A 12,352-nucleotide genomic window follows, 5' to 3' on the forward strand; every position below is an offset into this window, starting at 1 on the left:
CATCAAATCCTCTGGAATGTCATACTCCCAAAATGCAAAATAACAACAACAAAACCACCTGGTGGGATATCAAAGCTATGCTATTTTAAACCACCCTGTCGTTCCCTGATGCAGAGTCATTAAAGACACAGCTGGTTGTTTAAAACTCACTGGTAACATTTCAAATTCATTGAATGTAACTCAAAATAGACAATGAATTCTCATTTGGGACAGACTTCTCTTTGTCTCTGTCTAGGCCATATAACTGTAGTAGAATGCATAGGTTCCATTTCCCAAGGTGAACACTGTGATTTATTCACTTTTGGATCCCTGGCATCATAAATGTCTATTGATGACCACAGAGATAATTCCCCCCACCTCCATTTCTACAAATTCCGGTAAAATATACATAACAAAAGTTACCATTTAACCAAACTTAAGTGTAAAATTCAGGGGCGTTCAGTACATTCACAAAGTTGTGTAACTACCACCACTATCTATTTCTAGAACTCTTTCATCAACCCAACAGAAACTCTGTACCCATTAAATACTGACTCCCCATCTTCTCTCTCCTCCACCATCTCAGCCACAGCCCCTGGCATCTCTAGTCTACTTTCTGTTTCCATGAATCTGCCTACTCTAGGTACCTCATATAAGTGCAATCATACAATACTGTCCTGTGAATGGCTTATTTCACTTAGCCTAATGTTTTCAAGGTTCATCCATGTTGTAGCATGTATCAGAATTTCATTCCTTTTTAAGGCTGAATAATATTCCATTGTATTATATACCATATCTTGTTTATCCATTCATCTAATGACTGACACTTGGATTGTTTCCACCTTTTGGCTATTGTGAATAATGCTGCTATGAACGTTAGTGTAAAAGTATCTGTTTTAATCTTTGTTTTCAATCCTTTTGGGTATATAATCAGAAACAGAATTGCTGGATCATATGGTAATTCTACGTTTAACTTTTTGAGGAACTGCCAAACTGTTTTCCACAGCTGCTGCACCATTTTACATGCCCACCAACAATGCCAAGAGGATTCTAATTTCCCCATGTCTTGGCCAACACTTGTTGGCCATTTGTATACCTTATTTGGAGAAATGTCTATTCAAGTCCTTTGCCCATTTTTAAATCGGGTTAATTCTTTTTTATAAACATTATGTTTAGAACAAGAAGCTCAAGACTGCCTGCAAAAACAGTACTGGAAAACTACACTAATTCTTATTCATTAATGCAAATTATGTAGATCTTCACCACCACATTCTGTTTTACATACATGTGTATATATACATACACACAAACCAACATCTAGATATACCTACTTTGAAAAATACAGACCGTATTGGGGCTATTTCGCAGAAATTTAAGTCTTTTCCAGATAAGAATACTATTTTCATGTTATAAGAAAAGGTCCAATCAAACAGGACATGGAGAAGCCTCACCATGAAATACACCTTAGGCTTCAAGAATAGCATGATCCAGGTAGCAACTTTTACCTGTCTAGTGAAACACAAATCAACTTTTGAACAATTAAAATTACCTGCATTTACATTTGGGATGTTTTTACACTTACACTTAAAAATAGGTATTTCTAACGGTTTAAAATCTACTTCATATTAAAAAATGAAACCATATGGTGGAACCCTGAACTCTGACTACAAAAGATACAGAAAGTTTCTAGATTTCTCCATGTTGCATCCCTACAACTTTGGCCAGGCCAGAAACAGACTCTCCGAGTTTCTCTGGAATAGGGTGCCTGGTAAAGCATCAGGGTTTCAGTGGTGTCTCACATAAGAAGGAATAAATGAAGCTGTGATGGCAGTTAACAGTCATCCCGGACAGCATGTGCACTATATGGGAGCCCCACGCTACGCACTTTATATGTACTACTCTGTTAATCTGCCAGGGCAGCACTACTATTACCGCCATTTTATAGACACTGCCCAAGTACAACAACAGAATCCAACTCCAACTTAGTTCCCACAATTCAGTCCATTCTTAACCATTATGCCACCACACTGAGGTGTCAATTAAGCAGGTTACGGGTTACCTACTCAATTGGATGGTGATATTGACCTCTAGAAAACAGGTGCAGCTAAAGCTTGAAGAATGAAGAGGCGGCTCCAGGTTAAAATGTCTCAACTTTTGGAAATATGTAACAGGCTGCATCAGTCACAAAAGGCTGAGTGAGCAGAACACGCTTCTCCACACAAGCTCCCAAAAGCTTTACAGTCTCTGCGTTTGACAGGACCCTCTCTGTACTTCTCTGCCTATGACAAGAAATACTGGCTATGCTCGTCTAGTAGTTGGGCTTATTTATTCACGGGTTCATCTTGCAGCATCCATAGAAAAGGTGAAAATTTATTCTTTCCTCATGTCTGAATATTCTTAAAGTCTGGATTCTGAGTTTTGTAATGCCTCAATTAAATCAAGTGTTAGTAATACCATTCCCCCTGGGAAATGGAATTCAGGGAGCAACAGCATGTATGGTGCACAACAAAATTCTAATATACCGTATCAGGTTTTACATTGTTCCTTCCTCACCCACAGCTCTTGATGTTTAGAGAATTTCACATTTCCATTTTGATTTATTGTGTCCATGTAAGATATCCTACCTGGTCAGTGCACTGGGCACAATAGAAGGTATGAGTTATTCTATTTTATTGAGGTTATATTGGCTTATAACACTGTGCAAATTTCAGGTGTACATTATTATATAGTATAGACTGCATCATGTTCGCCACTAATAGTCTAGTTTTTATCTGTCATCATACGTATGTGCCCCTTTACCCCTTTCCCTCTGGTAACCACTAATCTGTTCTCTATGTATGTGTTTATCTTCTACATATGAGTGAAATCATATATTTGTCTTTCTCTCTCTGACTTATTTTGCTTAGCATAATGTCCTCAAGGTCCATCCATATTGTCACAAATGGCACAATTTTGTCTTTTTTTTATGGCTGAGTAGTATTCCACTGTATATATATATACCACATCTTCTTTATCCATTCATTGGTTGATGGGCACTTGGGTTGCTTCCACATCTCTTGGCTGTTGTGAATAATGCTGTGATGAACATGGGTGCATAACTCTTTTTGAATTATCGATTTCATGTTCTTTGGATAAATACCCAGTAGTGGAATAGCTGGATCATATGGTATTTCTATTTTTAATTTTTTGAAAAATTTCCATACTGTTTTCCATAGTGGCTGCACCAGTTTGCATTCCCACCAGCACTCTTAATGAAGGTTCCCTTCTCTCCACCTCTCTAATATTTGTTGTTTTTTGTCTTGATAATTACAGCCATTCTGATCAGTGTGAGGTGATAGCTCGTAGTTTTGATTCGCCTTTCCCTGATGATTAGTGATGTTGAACATCTTTTCTTGTGCCTGTTGGCCATCTGTATATCTTCTTTGGAAAAATGTCTGTTCCTATCCTCTGCCCATTTTTTTTGATCGGGTGGTTCACTTTTTTGTTGTTGAGTCGTATGAGTTCTTTATATATTTTGGAAATTAACCCCTTGCCAGATATACGATTTACAAATATTTTCTCCCCATTGGTGGGTTGTCTTTTTGTTTTGTTGATGGTTTCCTTTGCCATATGGAGGTTTTTCAGTCTGATGTAGTCCCTTTTGTTTATTTTTATCTTCTGTTTCCCTTGCCTCAGTAGATAAGGTATTCGAAAAGATATTGCTAAGACTGATGCCAAAGAGCATACTGCCTATATTTTCTTCTAGGAGTTTCATGGTTTCAGGTCTTACATTCAAGTCTTTAATCCACCTGAAGTTAATTTTTGTATATAGTGTAAGACAATGGTCTACTTTCATTCTTTGCATATGGCCGTCCAGTTTTTCCAACACCATTTATTGAAGAGACTTTCCTTTCTCCATTATATGTTCTTGGCTCCTTTGTTGAAGATTAGCTGTCCAAAGATGTGTGGGTTTATTTCCGGGCTTTCAATACTGTTCCACTGATCTCTGTGTCTGTGTTTCTGCCAGTACCATGCTGTTTTGATTACTATAGCTTTGTAGTATATTGTGAAGTCAGGGAGTGTGACACCTCCTTTGTTCTTTTTTCTCAGGATTGCTTTGGCTAGTCAAGGTCTTTTGTTGTTCCACATAAATTTTAGGATTCTTTGTTCTATTTCCATGAAGAATGTCACTGGGATTCTGACTGGGATTGCACTGAATCTGTAGATTGTTTTAGGTAATATGGACATTTTAACTGTTTATTCTTCCAATCCATGAGCATGGAACAGCTTTCCATTTCTTTGCATCTTCTTCAATTTCTTTCATTAATGTCTTACACTTTTCTGTGTATAGGTCTTTCACCTCCTTGGTTAAATTTATTCCTAGGTATTTTATTCTTTTTGTTGGATTATAAATGGAATTGCATTCTTGATTTCTCTTTCTGCTAGTTTGTTATTAGTGTATTGAATCACAATTGATTTTTGTATGTTAATTTTGTCCCCTGCAACTTTACTGTATTTGTTGATTATGTCTAATAGTTTTCTGGTGGATTCTTGAGGGTTTTCTATATATAGAATCATGTCATCTGCAAATAGTGACAGTTTTACTTCTTCCTTTCCAATTTGGATGCCCCCTTCTCTTTCTTTTTCTTGCCTAATTACTCTGGCTAAAACATCCAGTATTATGTTGAATAACAGTGGTGAGAGTGGGCATCCTTGTCTTGTTCCTGTTCTCAGAGGAACAGCTTTCAGTTTTTCACTGTTGAGTATGATGTTGGCTGTGCGTCTGTCATATACGTTCTTTATTATGCTGAACTACTTTCCTAGAAGGTATGCATTATTCTTTTTTTTTTTAAAGATTTTATTTATTTATTTATTTTCCCCCCAAAGCCCCAGTAGATAGTTCTATGTCATAGCTGCACATCCTTCTAGTTGCTGTATGTGGGACGCAGCCTCAGCATGGCCGGAGAAGCAGTGTGTTGGTGCGCGCCTGGGATCCAAACCCGGGCTGCCAGCAACAGAGCGTGCGCACTTAACCGCTAAGCCACGGGGCCAGCCTGGTATGCATTATTCTTAATCATAGGAAACAAAAAACAATACTAAACAAATTAGGGAAATAGTCCCAAGGGAATTTTAATAAATGAATTATGAAACTGAAATGGAATTTAATATTATTAAGACTTGACAGCATTATTTGCTCCTCAGCACTAGATGGCAGTGTTACTAAACAAATGTACTATCTGTGTGTAGGGGCTGTTATCGATTTAAGGTAATTTTACTGAATCACATGGCTTCTGACAATTTTCAGATCTCAATATTTTACAAAGGTTTGTCACTCTGGCCTATAAAATGGAATTTTAAAAGTATGTGAAAAATGAAGGAATAACAATATCAGCATTATTCACATTAAAAGGTACAAGTCTCCGAGTGCCCACTTGAATTCTGTATGTCCACAGATCCATCACTGGTGCTTTTGTTGAAAGGCTGAGCATCTACGTCTTATCACACTCATCTTCCATCTTTCAGTGGACAGTGTTTTATGGTTCTTAAGACATTTTTTGGGTTCTTTTCTTCATTTGGGTCTCACAGTAACTCTGTGAGCTAGGAAGTGCAAGAATTCTTTCTTCTTTTTTTTTTTTTGTGAGGAAGATTAGCCCTGAGTTAACATCCATGCCAATCCCCCTCTTTTTGCTGAGGAAGACTGGCCCTGAGGTAACATCCGTGCCCGTCTTCCTCCACTTTATGTGGGACGCCGCCACAGCACGGCCTGACAAGTGGTGTGTTGGTGCGCGCCTGGGATCCGAACCCAGGCCGCCAGCAGTGGAGAGCGCACACTTAACCGCTACGCCATGGGGCCAGCCCAGGAAGTGCCAGAATTCTTAACCCCATGAATCAGAAAGGAAACGGGAAGTGACTCATAATTCAAAAAGGGGAAGTGAGCGGCCCACTGAACACTCATGGCTGATAAACCAGATCAGAAGGAATCTAGGGACCTTGCTCCTTCCCTCCCTCCCTCCCTCTCTCAATATATATTTAAAAAAAAATTAAGGGTCCGGCCCAGTGGCATAGTGGTTAAGTTCGCGCATTCCGCTTCTGGGGCCTGGTGTTCACGAGTTTGGATCCTGGGTGCGGATCTACTCACTGCTCATCAAGCCATGCTGAGGCGGCGTCCCACACACAACAGCTACAACTCCACAACTATGATATACAACTATGTACTGGGGCTTTGGGGAGAGAAAAGAAAAACAGGAAGATTGGCAACACATGTTAACGCAGGGCCAATCTTCCTCAAAAATAAATAAAAAAATCAATTGTTTAAGAAAATAAATAAATTTTATATAGCTCTGCTTTTAATATATGTTTGATCTTTAGGATCCTAAATCCAAATACAGTAAAAATGGAGCAGAGGAATGTAGTATACAAACTCTGGTTTAAATTAATTATCAACTAAATACCTAAAAACATTATGGATACATTGCTGATGGGAATGTAAAATGGCACAGCGTCTTTGGAAAACAGTATGGCAGTTTCTTTTTTTTTTTTTTTTTAATTTATTTGACTCAAAGGACTTATTTATTTATTTTTCCCCCCAAAGCCCCAGTAGATAGTTGTATGTCATAGCTGCACATCCTTCTAGTTGCTGTATGTGGGATGCAGCCTCAGCATGGTCGGAGAGGCGGTGTGTCGGTGCGCACCCGGTATCCGAACCCCGGGCCGCCAGCAGCGGAGCGCGCACACTTAACTGCTAAGCTACGGGGCCGGCCCGGCAGTTTCTTATTAAATGAAAACATGCAATTATCAAATGACCCAACATTTGCACTCTTGGGCATTTATCCCAGAGAAATGGAAATTTATGTACAAAAACCTGCACACAAGTGTACATAAAGCTTTATTTGTAACAGCCCAAAACTGAAAACAACCCAGATGTCTTTCAAGAGGTGAATGGTTAAACAAATTGTGGTACTTCTATATCATGAAATACTAATCAGCAATAAAAGGGAATGAACTATTGATAACAAAACAATTTCAATGAATCTCCAGGAATTATGCTGAGTGAAGAAAGACAATCCCAAAGGTCATATATTGTATGATTCCATTTATATAACATCCCTGAAATGACAACATTCTAGAATTAGAGACAGATTAGTGGCTGCCAGGGTTAAGGATGGGAGGAGTGGGTAAAGTAAGGAAGTCAGTATAGTAATAGAAGGGCAACACAAAGGATACGTGTGACAGAAGTCTTCTGTATCTTGACTGTAATGGTGGCTACACAAAGCTATATGTGAGATAAAATTGCATAGAGCTAAATACATACATGCACATACACACACAAATGAATACAAATAAATCAGAGGAAATGTGAACTAGATTGATAGATTGTGTCAATATCCTGGTTGTGATAGTGTACCACATTTTGCAAGCTGTTATCAATGGGGAAATGGGTAAAAGTACATGGGATCTTTTTGTGTTATTTCTTTCTTTTTTTTTTTGTGAGGAAGATCAGCCCTGAGCTAACATCCATGCCAAATCCTCCTCTTTTTGCCGAAGGAGACCGGCTCTGAGCTAACATCCATTGCCAATCCTCCTCTTTTTGCCGAAGAAGACCGGCTCTGAGCTAACATCCACTGCCAATCCTCCTCCTTTTTTTTTTTGTTTCCCCAAAGCCCCAGTAGATAGTTGTATGTCACAGTTGCACATCTCTCCAGTTGGTGTATGTGGGACTCGGCCTCAGCATGGCCGGAGAAGCAGTGCGTCGGTGCGCGCCGGGGATCCGAACCCAGGCTGCCAGTAGCGGAGCACGCGCACTTAACCGCTAAGCCACAGGGCCGGCCCGGGATCTTTTCGTGTTATAACTACATTATTCTTACAACTGAATTACCTGAAAATAAGAAGTTTAATTAAAAAACTATGGGTTTTACTCAGTATCTGTTTATTTATCAAGCCATCAGTTACAAGGAGAACTAATTCAGTCAACAAATATTTACAATGCTAGATGCTGAGGATATAGCAATGAACAAGGCAGACAAAACTGCCTGCCCCCAAGGGAGCTTACACTTTGGTGCGAGGAGACACAATGAATAAATAAGAAAACCACATACCACATTAGCTGGGTAGAAGTCTTAGGGAGAAAATAAAGCACAGAAAGATAGGGGTAGACAAAGAATGTTATCTAAAACTAGGGTGGTCAGAGAAGCCTCACCAATATGGAGGACACTTGAGACCTGACAGAAGTAAGGGAGCAAGCTATATCTGGGAGGAGAGTATTCCAGGCCAAGGAAACTATGAGTTCGATGGCCTGTCCCGAGGCAGGAGCAAGTCTGGCACGTTTGTGGAAAGGCACAAGAGCCAATGAGCTGGGGCCATGTGAGCAAGGCAGACAGGTAGAAGATGAAGCCAGGGGTAGGGAGGCCAGATCAGGTAGGGCCTTGGGGCCACTGCCACGACCATGGCTTTTATCTGAGTGAGATGGGATACCACTGGAGAGTTTTAAGCAGAGGAATGCCAGGATCTAACTTATGTTTTACCAGGATTACTCTGGCTGCTGTGTTAAGAATAGCTAAGGGAGTGGCAATAAAAATGGTAACCAGAAAATCAGATGAAAGACAGTTACATGGACCAGGGGAAATGACATGAGTGGATGTCGCTATGCTGCCACCTGTACGTCCCTTGACAGATAAATGACAAATTAAATTTGTACTGCATTAAAATCCTTACAAAATGTTACTCTCTGTTTTGCTACCTCAGACAAAGCTAGGGCTTCAGCTGTACCCACCTTATCTTGTGACCCGGACGGCGTCTCTTCTAGAGTCTCAGTGCTTCCCAGATTGGAGAGCTGAGTACTCGGCTGTAACCCAGGGCTGGAGATATTGGAGTCGCCCATCTGATTCTGAAATTAAAATGAAAAGCATATCACGTAAAAAAGTCTGCTATTATCTGGCTCACAAAACAGCATTCAAGGTTATCAGAAACGCTTTTTAAAAAACAAGCAAAAAAATCCCCCCAAATGTTTTGCTTTGCATCCTCATGCAACTAATTTATATAATAAAATTTCTAGAAAGTTGAGCACTTGATTTTAGACAATAGTGTCAGCAACAATTATTTTTATAACCCTTTTAAGGAAAAGCCAAAGGTACTACGTTATTACATATTCTTTTCCATTTTAAGTTAACATATGGTGAAATTAACTTTTTGGGGGGTGTACAGTTATATCTGTGTACCCATCACCACAATCAGGATGTAAAATAGCTCTATCAACTCCCCAAAAACTCCCTTGTGCTATCTCATTGTAGTGACGCCCTTCCTCCACTCCTGGAAACTAGTGATCTGTTCTCTGTCACTACAGTTTTGTCTTTTCAAGAATGTCATAAAAAATGGAATGCTAGCTTCTTTCACTTGGTGTAATGCATTTGAGATTCATCCAAGCTGTTGTGTGATATTAATAGTTCATTCCTTTTTACTGCTGAGTAGTATTCCACTGTATGACTGCATTACAGTTTGTTAACCATTCACCCACAGGAGGACATTTGAGTTGTTTCTAGTTTTTTGGTGACTGTGAATCCAGCTTCTATGAACATTTGTGTACAGGTTTTTATGTGGATAAAAGCTTCATTTCTCTAGACTAAACACCTAGGAGTGATACTCCTGGGGTCATACAGTATATATTTTTCTTCTAAATTTTTATAGTTTTATGTTTTACATTTAGATCTATGATCCATTTTGAGCTGATTTTTGTAAAAGGTGTTACATTTAGGTTGGGGTTCATTTTTTTCTGGCATATAAATGCCAATTGTTTCCAACACCATTTGTTGAAATCATCATATATTCTTAAAAATTAAACTAAAAAGGTCTCTATACATTACTATCACAGATTACAAAATAGTCAAGTGTTTTAAAATTCCTATTAACCCGTACATAACACTAGAAGTGAAAATACTTTTGTTCTTAAAGAGAATCCTAAAAATATGATCACTAGATGGATGTGGAATTCTGAATTTTTAGAAACTTAAGTTATATTTTGGTTAACTGTTCCAGCATCTGGTGAGTATTATCAATGTCAAAACAGACACCAAATACAGTTTAGCACACTCAAGAGACCAGATTAAAATAAGTAAATAAATAAAAATCCTAAACTTTAGTCCAGAGACAGATTAATTTTCTTGATATCATACTATAAATATATGTGCTTAGCATAGGATTAGGTACTTGAATGTTAAATGAATGGCTAATATGCATTTTTTCTATTCAAATGACTTAATCCTTATATTATTTCCGAACACCATTTACTCAGTGTTGCCCATTTAAACAAAGGTGAAATAGTCTGTGAAAGCCTATGAAATATCTTATCTTCTAACATCTCTCTCTCTTTGTGCAACACCACCATCAATCTGTGTCAACACACTATGGAGAATGCTTGGAATTGAATTGTATTAGAGAAAATATAAACTCAAAACATTGTTCATAACAAGTTCTTAAAACAGAAGGCACAAAATGTTCAGAAACATTTTGAAAATTGAGTTTACACATAAAAATTCTGGCTTGTCATTTTCAGAGAGAAGCTGGATAATTTGGCTACACTGGCTCATTTGGCAACAACTGGCTGGAGCTGAGCTGCAACTGACCCTCTGACATAGGGACAAGCTCTCTGTTCACGTCTGTTCCACGCTGGCCTGTTGTAGGCACTACCATGGCCCACGTGGTTTTGGGGCATTTGAATCCGCAATACTTAACTCAACATGAGCTATGAGATGGGTGGTACTTTAAAAGGTCTCCAGAACTTCAAATATTTTTTTATATTTGTGCAGGGCCATTCTTAGAAGGTTTATTCTGAGTTTGTTAATGACAGTTTCCAGTGTTTGTAAGGATTAGGGGAAATGAACAATCACAAACAAACTTTCCAGAGGGTAATTTTATAATATTTGGTTAAAAGCCTTAAAAATGCCAAAATCCTTCAATCTACCAATTCCATTTCAAGGCACTTATCTTAAGAGAAAATGCTGTACATGAAGACTTAGCTACAAGGATATATTTCTGAGTTCTTAATAGAAAGAGTCAGAACAATCTAGGGTATTATTTATATAAGGGACACAAGGAAAAATATCCAGCTATTAACATCATAGTTCTTTTTTTCAAAAACTTTTCATTCTACCAAATGAAATCTCACAGGGACTTCCTGTGAGATGAATAGTTACCATCATAAAAACATATTGTTCTTCAGAAAGAAAATACATTACAAAAAGAGTTAATAAAAACTACTTCTAAAACTAGTTAACATATATTGGGACATATTTATAAATATTTTCAGAAGGATACATAACCAGGTATTAGCAGTGATTTATTTCTAGGTGGTAGACTTATGGTTTTTTTCTTTTAATTTTTAAATATGAAATTTTCTATAATTAATATGTACTACTTACATACTATGAAAAATAATGGTGTTCCTATTTTTTTTTTTTGAGGAGATCAGCCCTGTGTTAACATCTGCCAATCCTCCTCTTTTTTTTGCTGAGGAAGACTGGCCCTGGGCTAACATCCGTGCCCATCTTCCTCCACTTTATATGGGACACCGTCACGGCATGACTTGCTAAGTGGTGCATCGGGGCGCACCCGGGATCCGAACCGGCGAACCCCGGGCCGCCGCAGCGGAGCGCGCGCACTTAACCGCTTGCCCCACCGGGCCGCCCCCGGTGTTCCTATTTTTTAAGAATAACAAAAAACATAGGTTTAAAAAGTTTTTTGCAATTATACTAAAACAAAACAAAACAAACAACCAAAATCCAGGATTATATCCTGCAGCTAGAAGCAACTCAGAATGGGCCAACTGTAAAGGACTAGTTTCAGCTATCTTTCTTTACACTAAAAATAGGAAAGGTGGTTAAAACAAACTACAGGACTTGGAAAGAAAATGTTTACTATAGAGAGTTTTTATTTTCAAACAGTCTCTATTATAAATCTCTCACTCAAAAGTCTGGAATTTCACTCATTGTATTACACACACTGGGCAGGGGAGATTTAGAATTGGGATTAAATCTCATCACTGAGGCCAGGTTTGCGCCTCTGCCCTGGACTGTCAATCCCCCGAGTCTCTACCTAAAGATAAACAAAGGGGCCATCTGGAACCATGTGGCAGCTGAGGAGAGCCCATCCAAACATGAAGATAGGAATTCATGGGTCACTGCTAATACCAACTCCATTTGGTTAGATGATAGGCAAGTGTAGACAAGAAACAAAACTGTTGTTTAAGGAAGCTCCACCTGTTTACGGACAGTTTTCAAAAAAAGAAAGAATACGTTATAGAGCAAGTATCACATATTTAATTAAATTCCAAAAGATTTAATCTAACCAGAGACAACATTTTATTTATTCCATACCGTGGAAGAATTTTCTTTACAACAGTAAT

The 12,352-nt window shown here is 38.4% G+C and overlaps 1 protein-coding gene across 4 annotated transcripts in view; it reads right to left on the reverse strand.

Annotated features, from left to right (window-relative positions):
- Positions 1-12,352, reverse strand: part of DCP1A (decapping mRNA 1A) — a 60,695-nt gene that overhangs the window by 11,697 nt on the left and 36,646 nt on the right. For all 4 annotated transcript variants that reach the window (XM_058561181.1, XM_058561191.1, XM_058561172.1 and 1 more), the window contains one exon: positions 8,729-8,842. In XM_058561181.1, the coding sequence (XP_058417164.1) occupies positions 8,729-8,842 (114 nt within the window). The remainder of the gene's footprint in view (positions 1-8,728; positions 8,843-12,352) is intronic.

Source organism: Diceros bicornis, chromosome 2, assembly GCF_020826845.1.
Source record: "Diceros bicornis minor isolate mBicDic1 chromosome 2, mDicBic1.mat.cur, whole genome shotgun sequence".
Classification (NCBI taxonomy): domain Eukaryota; kingdom Metazoa; phylum Chordata; class Mammalia; order Perissodactyla; family Rhinocerotidae; genus Diceros; species Diceros bicornis.